Source organism: Schistocerca americana, chromosome X (genome assembly GCF_021461395.2).
Source record: "Schistocerca americana isolate TAMUIC-IGC-003095 chromosome X, iqSchAmer2.1, whole genome shotgun sequence".
In the NCBI taxonomy this organism is placed as follows: domain Eukaryota; kingdom Metazoa; phylum Arthropoda; class Insecta; order Orthoptera; family Acrididae; genus Schistocerca; species Schistocerca americana.
In genome coordinates, this window is record NC_060130.1 from 651,321,859 (window position 1) to 651,337,201 (window position 15,343).

The window sequence follows — 15,343 nt, forward strand, 5'->3', positions numbered from 1 at the left end:
AACAATTGAGGCACCAGGTGGAAACTGCACAGCAGACCATTCTCCAAGACTATATTCATCACTATGGGAGAACTGCGGCCTGCATTGCTGCAAAAGGAGGGTGTACAGGGTGCTAGTGCTGACATTTTGCACGTCCTGTTGACTGTACTCAGATGCGTATCGCTCTGTCAGTGTGATCATTTGTTGTATACATCCTAAAGTGTGTGTCAATAAAATTTCACCCTGTTGGGTTGATGAATTCATGGTGATCTTTTTTCATTTTTCATTAATGTCTCAGAATCATTAGCCTGCATGCAGATTCAAAAAAACACCATCAAAACTTTTTATGCCACTGAACCTATTTGACAATTTCTATACTAAATTTAGTATAATTTGAATAGTCACAAGGAAGTTTTCAACATCAGCGTACTTCAGACCTCGCAAACAATCTGCTGATTAATAATGTTCCATATACTGTGTTCACATAAAGGATGTGACCTATTTCCTTACTACAGAATCAATTTATTATATAAATGCACTAGCCCCTAATATTAAGCGAGAAGGGTAAGTGTGAACATCTATTCATCCTAATGATGAATATTTAATCACTGATCAAGATTTCATAAATTGAGAAATGTAAGAAATTTCAATGCAGACAGCTGAGACATGCCAGATACTAAGCATATTATCACCTACCTGGAAGTAAAAATCTGAGATGCAGCTGTTACAAAAGTAGAAAAGTAGAAGTTAGCACTTCATTACAGAAAATCAGATAAAATGGTCATGTTTAAAAAATTTGATTGATAAAGATAAAATTCATGAGATTGTCTTATTAAGAAGTGTTAAAAACACAATAGTGGAAAGAAAGAGACATGAGTGATTCTGAGATGAAGTTTACGTAAGTAATCATAACAATCGGAAACTTTTATTTCACAGAAGACAAAAATTCCAGTGAACTATAATAAGCACTAACTTTATTCCATTTCTGGTAGCATAGAATTTAATTTTGTCTCCTTACATAAACATATGTGAAGGGGGATGTTTTTATTCTCTCTCTCTTCTCAACATCTAAGCAAAGTCAAGACAAATGTTCTTACTTCACATTATACTTAATGTGTGCTATTCACTTAATATTTGTCCTCTCTTCTCATCCCATTTTCTTTACAGTCTACAAAGGATGGGAGCATCAAATACGTACTAGTTTACAGCATCCAATTCAAAAGCAGTTAATCATAATTAGGTCACCACACATCCACGGGCGAAGATGTGAAGGAAAACCAGTTCATGGAAAGCATCTGGAACATTTTTATTACATACCTATTACAATCATTTTGCAGAAAAGAATTAGAGTGTAATCTGTATTTGACAAATCTCATAAATATTAAAGAAATTTGCTTTATTTTTTGAGATGATTTTCTAATCTCACTTTGCTTCCAAGGTTTGAAATGTCTTATGTGATCCCTTCAATGGATGAAAGCTAAGATTTCAGGACTCACACTGTAAGCAAGCACAAAAACATTACTTGCTGTCTACACATACTCTCAGCTACAAGTGTTCAACACAAGGAGCACATGGAACTACAATAAGGCCTACGAATCCTAATTCGACCATGGCCAGGTGCGCCCTGGCACACCACCTCTTAATGACAACAGATTACAACAGCTCTTTCACATCCAAGTACACGTGTATTCCACTATAACAAGTAGGAAATGTTTGGGGTCGGGGGGGGGGGGGGGGGGGTGGAGGGTGAGGAAAGGAGGAGGGCCACCATCAGTTCATGCATCACAACTAGTAAACCATTTACCAATACTGTGTTGATAGCTCATGGGAAATATATTCCGAGCACGCTACCAATGCAAAATAAAGGTAACAAATTTGGTAATTACCACATATATTTTGTTCAGAAAGTTACATTAATTTGTATAGAAACATTCTGGAACAAAACTGTTTGAGCAGAAATTTGCAAGATGCAACAGATCAGTAAATACAGCTTCCGTTTTGCTTTAAACATCTCAGTAATGAAAAAATTACTAAAGATGGCAAGAAAATGTACTATAAGGCTTAGTAAGAATTATTCTGCTGAGTCAGAAAAGAATTCACATCATTGGTCAAAAACTGACTAATTAGTCAAGCACTGCACAGATTTATGCAACAACTTGGTTTTGGAAATAACTTCTGGCAAGTAACAAGGTCAACTTAAACAACATTTTTGTATTTTAGGCCAGTTTAGTTCTTTTTCTCTTGCCACTGAGCAAAGAGGTAGATATCAACTATGTAACATTTATTTGTGAAGCAGCACACACAAAGAAATAAAACCATCAACTCCTTCACTCAACTGCAATATGTTAGTAAAACTACTTTATAATTAAAAGCCGGTTCCTATAACACTTCGATCCCAGCAGTAAGTTTCACAAGAACAGATCTACAATAATGGTTCCAGCGAAGATGTAAAACACAGTACACATCCCTTTGCCCAAATGAGCTTTACAACAGATGACCATCACACAGTTTACCATATTATAGACTAAGTTGTATTAATACTCTACTGGTATTACAAATACTGACAGCACAGTTTGTATAACAGTAACTGCCATACTTAGAGTCTACAATGGTATAAAACGCAGAGCAGAACGTAAAATTTAAAAAAAGAAATCTAGAATATGGAGTACTTATTTTTTACTTCTAAGTGGTTTTGTATATTTGGTTCAAATTATTATTTATTAGTCCAAATCTTGTTCCCCGGGAAACACATCACTTTTCCCACAAGACATTGAAACATGAAACATGATAGCAGCATATAGCAAAGTGACTGAGTTGAAGTTCAAACTATATTTGTAGCCGAGGGGTACAGATCACACTGTTATTCTCATTTTCAAAGAGTACATAACAGTGTAAAGCACAGAAGAAACAAAATTTAGGAAGCTTGAAATGTATTATTAATTTTTTTCAAGCTACACAGATTCTTCTTTTCATAATATCACAGACACCTTCACTATGCCAACGAATTTACATAGTATTATTTCACACAACTACATTAGGCATAAAATTATTTTCTTTTGTTATAATTACTTCCAAAACAAAAGCAATCTTTTAAATAAGCAGAGAATGAAGAACCATAACAACAAATGCAATTAAAACATAAAAAAGAACAGTTGCAAGACTAATATACAGCACAAAAATGTATTTTTTGATTGGTATTCAAGTTATACAACCAAAAATGATGCAAATTAAAATCTGCTATGAAGCCAATGCAGTTTTTATTAACAGCAAATAAATTTTCACAAATCAAAGTTTTAACCAAAAAGAACAAAACTCAATCAGAATATAAGCTTTTTAATGTAAATAATTTTACAAAAGACAGAAAGGTTCACAAAGCAATATCTGGCATTATAAGTTTCCACTTTTTATAATACTGGGTGACATTCCTGCCATACACTATCTAAAAATAACTGGGATGGCAAACAAATATTCTTACATGCAGTACTTGGAACTGTGATGAACATCCATAAATGAGCTACAACATAAAGGCTAAAGATACCACATTTAAACAGACGACACTTCTTCTTCTTCTTCTTCATCACTCACATACTTACGTGAACTACGTTTTCTTCTACCTGATGTTCGAGCCTGAACTTCAGTTTTGCGAGTAGTATTCTTCAGTTTTATCTTCATTTTAACAGACGAATCTGCATCGGATATTACTTCTTCCTCAGGAACTTCTAGAAAACAAACAAATATTGCTCTTAGTGTAGTTCAGTTTCCCAATATGAATAAACTATAGATTAACATATGTATAACATTGTAAAGTCTCTCTTCAAATTAAACACAACAAACAAAATGGGAACAAGCTTGTTCTTCAAACAGGGAAACAATGTAAAGTAAAGTAATTGGAGAATGCTCACAGATTGCAGAAGAGTGGCTGATTATAAACATCCTATAAATAAAGGGCAAAATTAGTTTTCACACAGCTCTAGTTTTATTATTATTATTATTATTATTATTATTACCACTACAAGTACCTCGTGCTCTTTCCTCTTCTTCAGATTCACCTTCATGTTCTAGTCTCTGCCTTGCATTTGTAAATACAGATTGTAGAACTATTGAATCCTCATGAATCAAAGATGCTTCTTCATTGTATGTTTGGGCGTTCTTACATAATGTCATAAACTCTTTTTCCAGTTCATCAAAGTCACTAAACTGAAATGAGTATATTGAACAAAAGGTTACAATAGATATGATATCAGCAAATAATTAAATATGTCTATAACAATATCTCACTGCAACATGCCATTGATTTTGGTGCATTCCAAGTGCAGCATTGGTCTTCTCCCAATTAACCCCCCCCCCCCCCCCCCTCTCTCTCTCTCTCTCTCTCTCTCTCTCTCTCTCTCTCTCTCTCTCTCTCTCTCTCTCTCTCTCTCTCTCTCTCTCCACACACACACACACACACACACACACACACACACACACAGTGTAAAACTATTGTTAAAATATTAAAAATGACTTAAGGAATTACCTAAAATGTATGCAACAGGAAAATCGTTACACCAGCTATTCTGAAATGGAATGACGGAATGGTGACACCAAACCTTCATATGTGTAGCACACTCACTCACACAGATAGAAAAATGCATGAAGTCCCCACTTATCAATAAGCAGAACATTTTCAGTTAAATTTAGCATACTATAAATGGTGTGTCATGAGTATCAAATAGTAATGATCCCTCTTGTGAAGAGGAAACCACAAATTTGTGGCTTTTACCCCATCGAGATACACTGCTGGGCATTTTAATCAAGTTTCAGTGGCATTTTTCTGGTTTCAAGACTTGATTAATACATTACTTTAACTTCATTACTCAATTATGAGTTCACTGAGAGATGTTACGCAAACCTGTAGAGGCCCCACTGATGAAAGTGTCAGCCAGATCATTTTCCCAGACTCCCCCAAGTCCTGGTATCCAACACTACCTCTTTCTCAGAGTCTGACAACTGGAGAATGACAGAACCATGATCTACAGCAGACTGTTCCTACTCTGCCCCAATGGGGCACAGCTGCCTGCCTCACCTGTTGGACAGGCGCAAGTGCGTAGGCTGCCTGCAAGGAGACCATTTCACTGTTGTGTGGACACGACTAATTGTGTGGCATAGCTGACGCTTGAAAATATTTCAGATATTGACACCTTAGACTTGGTAGAGAAGATAGTTGTGAAGATGACTTCCTGAAATAGCTCATTACCTTTTACCTTTGAGGGAAAGAATAAAACTTAATTGATGAAAAAAAATGGGTTTCCTCAGTGTCTCATGTACCATAAGGTGCATAATACATAGTGCACTATGATGAGCTGATCAGTGATGCATGAAAGTAACTCACTGCCACACTGAAGGGCAAAGTACAGGAATTTCAGGCGAGAAAATTCATATGCAGAGCATTGTGTGTCCTTCATAGTTGTTAATTTTGATTACCACGTGAGATACATGCAATTAATTTTAGATTTCTGGTGAGGAGAAACATTCAACTAATGTGGCATTACTAAGAGCAAACTACAAAGTTGTGCATACCACTGCAACAAGTGGCATACTGTTCTCAATGCTGCACTTGTTCAAATCATGTTTGCTCACCAGCACACAGTGCTTAATCATATGAGAGGTACAGCAATTTGAATTAGCTTGCCTCTCCAAGCAAACAGTTTCTCTTTAAACTTCCTGGCAGATTAAAACTGTGTGCCCGACCGAGACTCGAACTCGGGACCTTTGCCTTTCGCGGTCAAGTGCTCTACCATCTGAGCTACCGAAGCACGACTCACGACCGGTCCTCACAGTTTTACTTCTGCCAGTCTTTAGATGTATGACGTGGTTGTAGATCTGGAAAATCAACTGAAGCAGAAAGGTCAGGCTTTTATTGTTTACTAACTATTACTTGATAAACCACAGATGTAACAGACAATGGACAGCTTGCAGTATTTATATGGCGTGTTGACTCAGAACTAAAGATTTTCTAAGTGCTATTAGATGTGAAACCAATGTATTACACAATCACAGGTGGCGATACATACAATGCAACATGTTACTTCCTTGCACATACACCTTGCAAAATGATCACAAGAGGAAAATCACAGAAATTCATGCTTATGCAGAGTCTTATCAACAGTCGTTAGACCTACACTTCATTCACGATTGCAACAAAAAATTATCCCCACCCCTCATTGAAATAGAGATTGCAGAGAATAAATGTAGATGTAGGTCCATAGCCTGAAGGTGCCAGATTCAAAAAGTGTCTCCTAATGTCTGCAATTATAGATGATAAACATAAACTATTTAAAATCCTCTTAGGTAACAACATACATCCTCTAGTTACACGTAGCTGGAATGTCTTCATTAAGAACGATACACATAAGCTAGTACATAAAAACTACAGATTACACTTTAATATAACAATTTCATTCACTGAGTGATCAACTTTATAACTGTGCTGCGTGGGTGGATTGGGCAATTTTGCACCTTGCTCTTCTGCAGGGATATGATCCCTGTGGCAAGGGTTTGGGAGTGGGAGTAGCATACGGATGGACTAAGAAGTTAAGTAGGATGTCCCTCATTTCAGAGCACATCAACAGGTAATCACAGTCCTGGTGAAGGACAGGTTTCAATTGTTCCAGTTCACAGTGATAATGGGTGATGATGGGGGCACTCTTTTGTAGCTGATACTTGGGCGTGGTGCAAGGATTAGGGATTGCCCATGCCATATCCTCACACACCCCTAATCCTCCAACACACCCAAGAATCTGGTACAAGGGACTGCCTCCTCATCACACAATTTTACCTTGGACTGGAACAACTGAAACATGTTCTTCCCCAGGGTTGTCATCTATCATCATGCCCTGAAATGAGGGACCTCCTACTCAAGATCCTTCCCACCCCTCTGGAAGTGATATTCCATCTCCCACCCAATGTACACAACAGCCTGGATCACCCCCATGCCACTCCTATGACCTGCCAATCTTCCCATTTGATACTTCGTACTCCAGTCCAGTCACAGGCTTTCCTAACTACTGAGAGACAGGGCCACCTATGAAAACATCCATATCACATTGCCCTCTTTGCTGCAATCATTACACACCATTTTGTGTCAAAATGACAATCAACTAGCTGTCCACCAGAATGAATGTTCACTGTCAAACTGTGGCCTAAAACAAAGTTGACCATCTAGGGCAAAACATGTAGCTCAGCACAAAATGCTCGATTTCAATGGATGCTTTACAACTCCGGTCACCTGGGTCCTTCCATTCACCACTATCTCTTCTGAACTATGCAGATGGGAATTATCCTTGCAACATATTCTTTGCTTCTGTAATGCTCCTGGCTTCAATCGCTCGTAACCCACTGTCCCCACACCCTCCCAACAGTTTTTCCTTCCTCTGTCCTATCATCCCCTCCCAATTCACACCTCCACATCATCTTCATCGTACGCTGCTCTCCACTGGCTCTTGCACTCACACATCACGTGCCTAGTGCATACACCTCAACCCCTCACTCCCACATTCCTAGCCAGCAACATCAGCTGCCCCCTTCAAGTTGATAGCTACCCCCCACCCCCCTTCCTGCCTCCAAAATCTCCCTCCCTCTACCCACCCCTCCTGGCTCAAGCTCCATCCCACCCAGTCCATCTGTCGAACTGTAATCACAACATTGTGCATCCAGTCCACAATATGTATGAGCACAGATTCAACACTTCTGCTATTTGGTGATGGTCTCCTTTACTCCTAAATTATTTACAAATAACAACTTGTGTCAGAAAATGAGATACACCCCTCATTCCAAATTTTAATTTTAAACCTGCAGTAGAGTGTGTGCTAAAATGTACTGATGTAGCATAGTGGAAATGGTGTATCACAAGTCTTAAAATGTAATGATCCATCTGGCAATGAGAAAGGCACAGATTTGCAGCTTGTATTATGCCCAGATACAGCACTGGGCAATTTAATTACGTTTCAGATTATTATAAGGTGCAGACCCAGGACTTGAACCTCAATCTTTGCTTTCTGCTGGCAAAGCTCTACTGTGAGCAATTTGAGCACATGTCACAGATTGAGTCCAAACTTCAATCTTCTGCTACGATTCTGTTGCTTTCCAAGCCCCAACCATTTTTCACCATATTTGGAAGTGTTGTTCTATTACAGATTAGATAATCGATGGTTTGGAAAATCACAAGATACGCACTGGAAAATTGGAGATTTAAGTAAGTCCATGAAGTGTGATAAGTGGCTCAGGTCTGCCTGTGAAGGCAATGGTCCAGTTTAATCGGCATCTACATTTATGAGATACGCACTGATACATGTGAATAGTTTAAATTGTGAAAATAATTAGTTTTTTAATCTAATATCTGGAGTTCTCCCTCAATCTCTAAAAAAAGGAATAACTTTTTGTTTTTAAAACAGATATCTACTTCTGACATGCAAGTAGCATCAGTAAATCCATTACCTTATTTTCATCAATTCTCTGAAGAATTTTCTTGATATCCAAAGGTTTCTTGATTATTTCATAATAATCGGGCAATTCTCGCCGTGAAGGAAGTTTCATGAATGGATCACTGAGCACACGGCCATCACTGCAAAATGATAATGAGGCATCAATAAAAGATTTTATTGTATTTCTAGGGGCTCTTAAGAATTGTCATAGGTATTCATCAATCAAAAATGGTTCAAATGGCTTTAAGCACTATGGGACTTAACATCTGAGGTGATCAGTCCCATAGACTTAGAACTACTTAAACCTCACTAACCTAAGGACATCATACACATCCATGCTCGCGGCAGGATTCGAACCTACGACTGTAGCAGCAGCGCGGTTCTGGACTGAAGCGCCTAGAACCGCTCAGCTACAGCATCCGGCATTCATCAATCAAGCATGAATGAATACTCTTAGTAGTAATTCAATTACTGCTTCAACAAAAGCAAGAGAAATATTCCATATACATGACTGACTGCTGTGTGAACTTGTGTTTGATGTGTGGAAACAGATGTATCAGTTTAGGTCAACTGAGAAAACCATTCAAAAATAACCAAACTGGTATCACAGTCAATGTACTTCTTCCTATAGGTAGTTCGTAATTCCAATAGCCATGGGTAAGGAAAGAAGTTAGCCCTTATTACAATATAACACACAATTATTTTCTCAACAATTAATGGAAAATATCTGAAACTTTTTAAGAAAAGATACATAATCTCCTATGAAAAGGGGCATAATTTTAACAGAACAACTCACTTTAGAAAGCATAAACAATAATTAAAAGTAAAACAACTTTCTTACAATAAATATGGATGAAATAAATAAGATGAAAACTTGAAATAGAATTTTATAATGTTCTGGCTGAGCAGTATTGCTAGTAGGCGATACTTAATTTCTTCTGTAGCTTCCACTTATACAAAGAAATTTATTTTGATTCTGCAGCTGAAGTGAAGATCTTACTTCAGACTGATTGGCTTTGTTATTTAATTCACTCTCATTTAATTTCTCATAGAAACATGTGTTGCATCAATGCATCCTATTTAGCTGCCTTTATAGGCAGCATAGCTGCAGTGGTTCAATCTTGTTTACATTTTATCTTACCTTAGATCAGCTTATTTGGTGCGCAGTGTTCTAAAATCAAGCAATCAATATTTTAATAGTGTAGCTCAATACTGCCAGAAGCACTACTCTGGTTCAGCTCAAACCACTAGAGACAATACATAATATACATAAATGCAATACATAATCCAAGGCACATTTATCAGCTGTTGTGGTTCATAAATTTGCAGGTCACATTAGTTAGCTTTAATCCCCATAAATCTCCATGTATTAACTACTAATTTTGTACCAGGAGGAAAAAAAGATACAAACTGTCCTTTATATTGTAGAAGAGCAAGAATTAACTGCTGTTAATGAACAGCTTGGAACTAGATTGTTCAAATACAAATAACTTCCGGCGGCTGTCCCACAAATCTAGTATCTCAGGTCTTGCCTGCAGTACTCCAGCAGCTGCAATGCAGTAGCAAACTCACAGTGGGGCATGGGCTGGCAGACGAGACAATCAAATTGAGCAAGGAAGACATGGCAAACAATTGTTTACCAAAATGACAAGTCTTAGAGAACACCAGAGCTGGCTATATTTTTCATCCCCAACACTAGTTAATACAGTAGATATTATTCCATTAGAGCAGGGTCGGCCATGGTGTGCAAAACTGCATGTGTGCACAAGGTGCTGCACACCTGTGGGCTGGGGCTCAAGCCTACCTCGCCACTATCTGGCACGCCTCAGCTTTCTTGAGTCCATCTCAGTGCAGCGCAACATATTATGTGACACTGTGATGCAATGCTGTTTTTCCCGGCATACGGTACGGTAATTTTTGATTGATATGACTTTATTCAGTTTGGCAGAATCATACTGCCAACTCTGTTTTTCCATGCTATTTTCTAGTTGTTTCAAGGAACTTTGAAAGTACAGTGGCTGTTGCAGTGAAATATACACTCAAAAAGAGGCTGTCTAGTGAGTTAGTTACATGTTTCACAGATAATTTGAATGATTCTTTTATCATACATCACTTGCATGATTCTTTTATCAAAAGTTGTGGAAGGAGTCAGTTTAGAGTATATTTATTTATGTTTAGTTAACATACACAGATATATTATTTTTTTGTGCTACTCATGCAACTCCACTTAAAACTTTTTTTATTTTTTAAAATAAAAAACAGGCTACCACTTTTCAAACAGAAATTTTTTCACTGTATATCAGATATTTTATGTTATTATCCAAATGATCAAAGGTTTTTATTGCTGCATGTTGAACTTCTTTCTGAGCCTGTGACAGCTTTAATAATGGGCAACAAAGGTTGTTTTTCCCTCTATACTTTGATTCACGAACGACGATAGTTCACTCACAGTATGGATAGGGATTTTATTGTTACTGGCTCCAAGTGACAACTGTGGTATCTGCATACACATGCTTTGGGCTTGAAAAAAAGTGTCTGTCCTGCAAATTCTGTCTCTCACTTGCCTATGTAGAATTTGTCGCTTACCATGAGTACCAATGATGATAGCTCGCAACAAATGGGATAATAATTCATGAAATAACTCACTATGAACACATTTAATCTCACACTGGCAATGATATTCACAGCGGAGCACTCAGAACACTATTAAATGCTCATTAGCTGTCAGGGAATGTGTGAGGTTGGGGTACAGAACAAGCCTAAGCTCAACCACCACCATTTGTGACTCCAGCTATAAGTGTTGTAGGTATGGACCTCACTATTCTCCTTAAATTGTGATAGATTATTTATGATGAATTTCATCAGTGTATATATGTGTTCTGATATGTAGCTACATGACGTCCATGTGTGAACACCACAAATTATTCTTACTGCACAATCAATACTTTCTTTCTCAGTGGTGAGCTACCCAAGAAAATTATTTCATTAGACATTGCTGAACAGAAGATATGAAAAATACACCAGAAGGTTAATTCATTTGTTTCCAAGATTAGCAATTATACGAAGATCAGAAGTAGCTGAACTTAACTGTTTGATAAGCTCAGTAACACGCTTCTTCACTTCAAGTTTTCATCAAAAATTTGGATCATTCTACCCTATTTTGTGACTCCAGCTCATGTGCTACATCAATTGTTGGTATGAATATTTACAGAACTGAATATATGTCTTTTTCAAAATTGAGTGTGAGCCCATTTTCTGAGAACCACCTAATAATTCTTTGGAAAATATCAATTACATTCTCATCTGTTGTTTTCTCTCTAATAGGATTTATTAAAACATTAGCACCATCTGCAAAAAGTACCAATTCTGCTTGTTGAATGTGGCGTGGAAGGTTATTCACGTGTATAAGGTATAGAAGTTTACGATTTTTTTCCCGTCAATAAAATTTTTCTACACTTTCAACATTATTTGAATTATTCAGCACAACTTTTTGCATTCTATTAGTTAAGTATGGTTCAAAATAGCTGTGTGTAAAACTGTCAGTTCCATAAAACTTGTGTTTCCCTAAGAGGGCAACATAATCTACACAATCAGTTGTCTTGGAAAGATTGCAAAAATTTGGACTGGTGATATTTCTTTTTTTTAACATTTGTACTATTTGATGGGTGAATGTATAAATAGCATTCTCAGCTGAGCAGCCCTTCTGGAATCGGAACTGAGGTATGCTGAGTGCATTGTTTTTACTTTGGTGATGAATGAGCAAATACATTGTTGGATCTAAAAAGGTGCTGTGTTGCACAGTGAGCCAATCCCAACATGAGCAAGCCATGTAAATCACTATATTTCTTCTGTTTGTATTTGTATATATTTGCTTGTAGAAATCTAATTTATTTACAGTCCCTTATTTTTAGCTGGCAACCAATGTCATTAAAAGCAAACTACAAAATAGCACTCAAGATTGCCACATCAAATAAACCTTTCAGTGATAGCAAGTTGATGAAAGAATACATTACTCAGGCAGCGGAACTCTTGACACCATGGGATGTATAGAAGTTTTGTGGAATTAGTCTTTCACAAAAAACAATAACTCGTCATCAGCTGTCATGGCAGCACATGTCCACAGGCAGTTAAATGACAATGCCAACAAGTTCATTGAGTTCTCAATTTCAGATACAGCACAACTTGTGAATTATGTTTGTGGAGCCAATAGCAATTCACACTTGACAGAGGAACTGTTAGATCTGGTGCCACTTAGATTCGATTAGATTAATACTAGTTCCATGGATCATGAATACGATATTTCGTAATGATGTGGAACGAGTCAAATTTTCCAATACATGACATAATTCAGTTAATTTAACAACATACTTAAGTTAATATAATAACTTTTTTATTTTTTTTGTGTTTTTTATTTTTTTATTTTTTACTTTTTCATAATTTTTTGTTTTTCTTCTTTTTTTCTTAATTTATATCTAAAAATTCCTCTATGGAGTAGAAGGAGTTGTCATTCAGAAATTCTTTTAATTTCTTCTTAAATACTTGTTGGTTATTTGTCAGACTTTTGATACTATTTGGTAAGTGACCAAAGACTTTAGTGGCAGTATAATTCACCCCTTTCTGTGCCAAAGTTAGATTTAATCCTGAATAGTGAAGATCATCCTTTCTCCTAGTATTGTAGTTATGCACACTGCTATTACTTTTGAATTGGGTTTGGTTGTTAATAACAAATTTCATAAGAGAGTATATATACTGAGAAGCTACTGTGAATATCCTTAGATCCTTAAATAAATGTCTGCAGGATGATCTTGGGTGGACTCCAGCTATTATTCTGATTACACGCTTTTGGGCAATAAATACTTTATTCCTCAGTGATGAATTACCCCAAAATATGATGCCATATGAAAGCAATGAGTCAAAATAGGCGTAGTAAGCTACTTTACTAAGATGTTTATCACCAAAATTTGCAATGACCCTTATTGCATAAGTAGCTGAACTCAAACGTTTCAGCAGATCATCAATGTGTTTCTTCCAATTTAATCTCTCATCAATGGACACACCAAAAAATTTGGAATATTCTACCTTAGCTATATGCTTCTGATTAAGGTCTATATTTATTAATGGCGTCATACCATTCACTGTACGGAACTGTATGTACTGTGTCTTATCAAAATTCAGTGAGAGAGACGACAAGAAGGATTGACTAGCTGAAAACTATTATAGAGGCAATTAAAGTGACTGGCCTGAATTGGAACATATTAGTCTCAGTTACCACCTACAGTGCACCAGCAATGATGGAGTGCAAAATAGGCTTGCGGCATTGCTGTGGGAAAAAAAAGAAGAAAAACTACAGTGCTCAGCAGATGATTTGTACCAGATTCATTTGTTTTGTATATCAAGAAACATTTTGCGCTAAATTTGCAGGTACGGCACATTTCATGAAATTAGTAGTCTGAATAGCAAATTTTCTGAAGTCACATTGGTTATTACACCACCAGTTTCAGCAGTTTTTGATCAAAGTGAATGTAAAGTATGGAGATGTTATTTACTACTGTTAAGTTTGGTGGTTAAATCGAAAGGGCACGCCTGGAATTATTTTACAATTTAAGACCCGATATTGTGCAGTTTATGAAGGAAAAAGGAAAGCAGGTACCAAAATCAGAAGATCCAGGCTGGACTGCAGGCTTCACATTTTTAGTAGACTTGACTGCACATTTGAACAGTCTCAGTAAAAAGTTGCAAAGAAAATCAAATTGTGGAAGGCACAACTTCTGACAACTACAGCACCCATTTCTCTTAAGGAAAATATTAAATTTGAAGAAATACAGGAACAGTTTTCAAAGCAATTTCAGACATCACCCATTTCTCTTAAGGAAAATATGAAATTTGAAGAAATACAGGAACAGTTTTCAAAGCAATTTCAGGACATTGTCAACCTCACGTATGTGTTTGAGGATTTTTTGCTGTTTCAGTTGAAAGTGTCCATGCACATTTGCAGATAGAACTGATCAATCTGCAGTGTAATCCTTGATTAAAAGACAAATTCCTTTGCATTAAAACTGTCCAGAACTTCTGCAAAGGTTTTCCTCGGGAAGAGGAATGAGGCTGCAAAAGTGATATTAATGTTCAAATCAATATATCTGTGTGTGTGTGTGTGTGTGTGTGTGTGTGTGTGTATGGTTTTTTTCCCAATAATGAAATTAAATAAGTCATGATTATGTGTAAATCTCAGTGACAAAAACATACAAAACTGCCAGACACTGTCTGTGGGTCAACATTTTGTGTCAGATTTAAATTTTATTATAGGTTCAGCAAACCAAAAATAATAAATAATGGTCAATATTTTGTTTTGTTTGTGATATACTTTGTTGAAAATGCCAGTAGAGAAGTTCTAGTTAATAAAATTTGTTTCTTTCAAACGTATTTAGAATCATTTATTCCACCCTTAACATCGTGTTATAGAGACTCTTTGTTTTTGCATATTTCTATAGCTCAGCTTAAATGTTGAAAGAATTCCACAAGAAACATAACGGCGTCTATAACATTGCTGGTGTAACACAATTGTAAACCAGATTTTATTTTATTTCTTTTATGTTTGGTGTATTTCTTGTACTGAAAGTTAGCAACAGTATAATATTGCTCTTCATGATATGTTGTATTAGCTTCAGATTATAAGATTTCCTATACCTTGTTTATCATAAGAATAAACCTGATGCAAACAAACACGAACATGATGATTGGTCAGCAACCATAGTACAGGTACACTGGAGTTACGCTCTTGGAAGTAGGCCCTACTCATATATTAGATATCTCATTACTATGTTATGGTAAATGAAACTTTAAGATATTCTAATGTATAGCAGCCATAAACTTTTTCTTAATCATATTTTAGCTTGTAGCTATTA

The 15,343-nt window shown here is 36.5% G+C and overlaps 1 protein-coding gene across 4 annotated transcripts in view; it reads right to left on the reverse strand.

Moving 5' to 3' along the window:
* Positions 1-2,638: 2,638 nt before the first annotated feature.
* The window catches only part of LOC124554818 (ATP-dependent helicase brm-like), a 379,799-nt gene continuing 367,094 nt past the window's right edge, over positions 2,639-15,343 (reverse strand). For all 4 annotated transcript variants that reach the window (XM_047128479.1, XM_047128480.1, XM_047128478.1 and 1 more), the window contains 3 exons: positions 8,455-8,581; positions 3,999-4,176; positions 2,639-3,698 (listed from right to left, as the gene is read on the reverse strand). In XM_047128479.1, the coding sequence (XP_046984435.1) occupies positions 3,523-3,698; positions 3,999-4,176; positions 8,455-8,581 (481 nt within the window). In that variant the 3' untranslated portion in view covers positions 2,639-3,522. The remainder of the gene's footprint in view (positions 3,699-3,998; positions 4,177-8,454; positions 8,582-15,343) is intronic.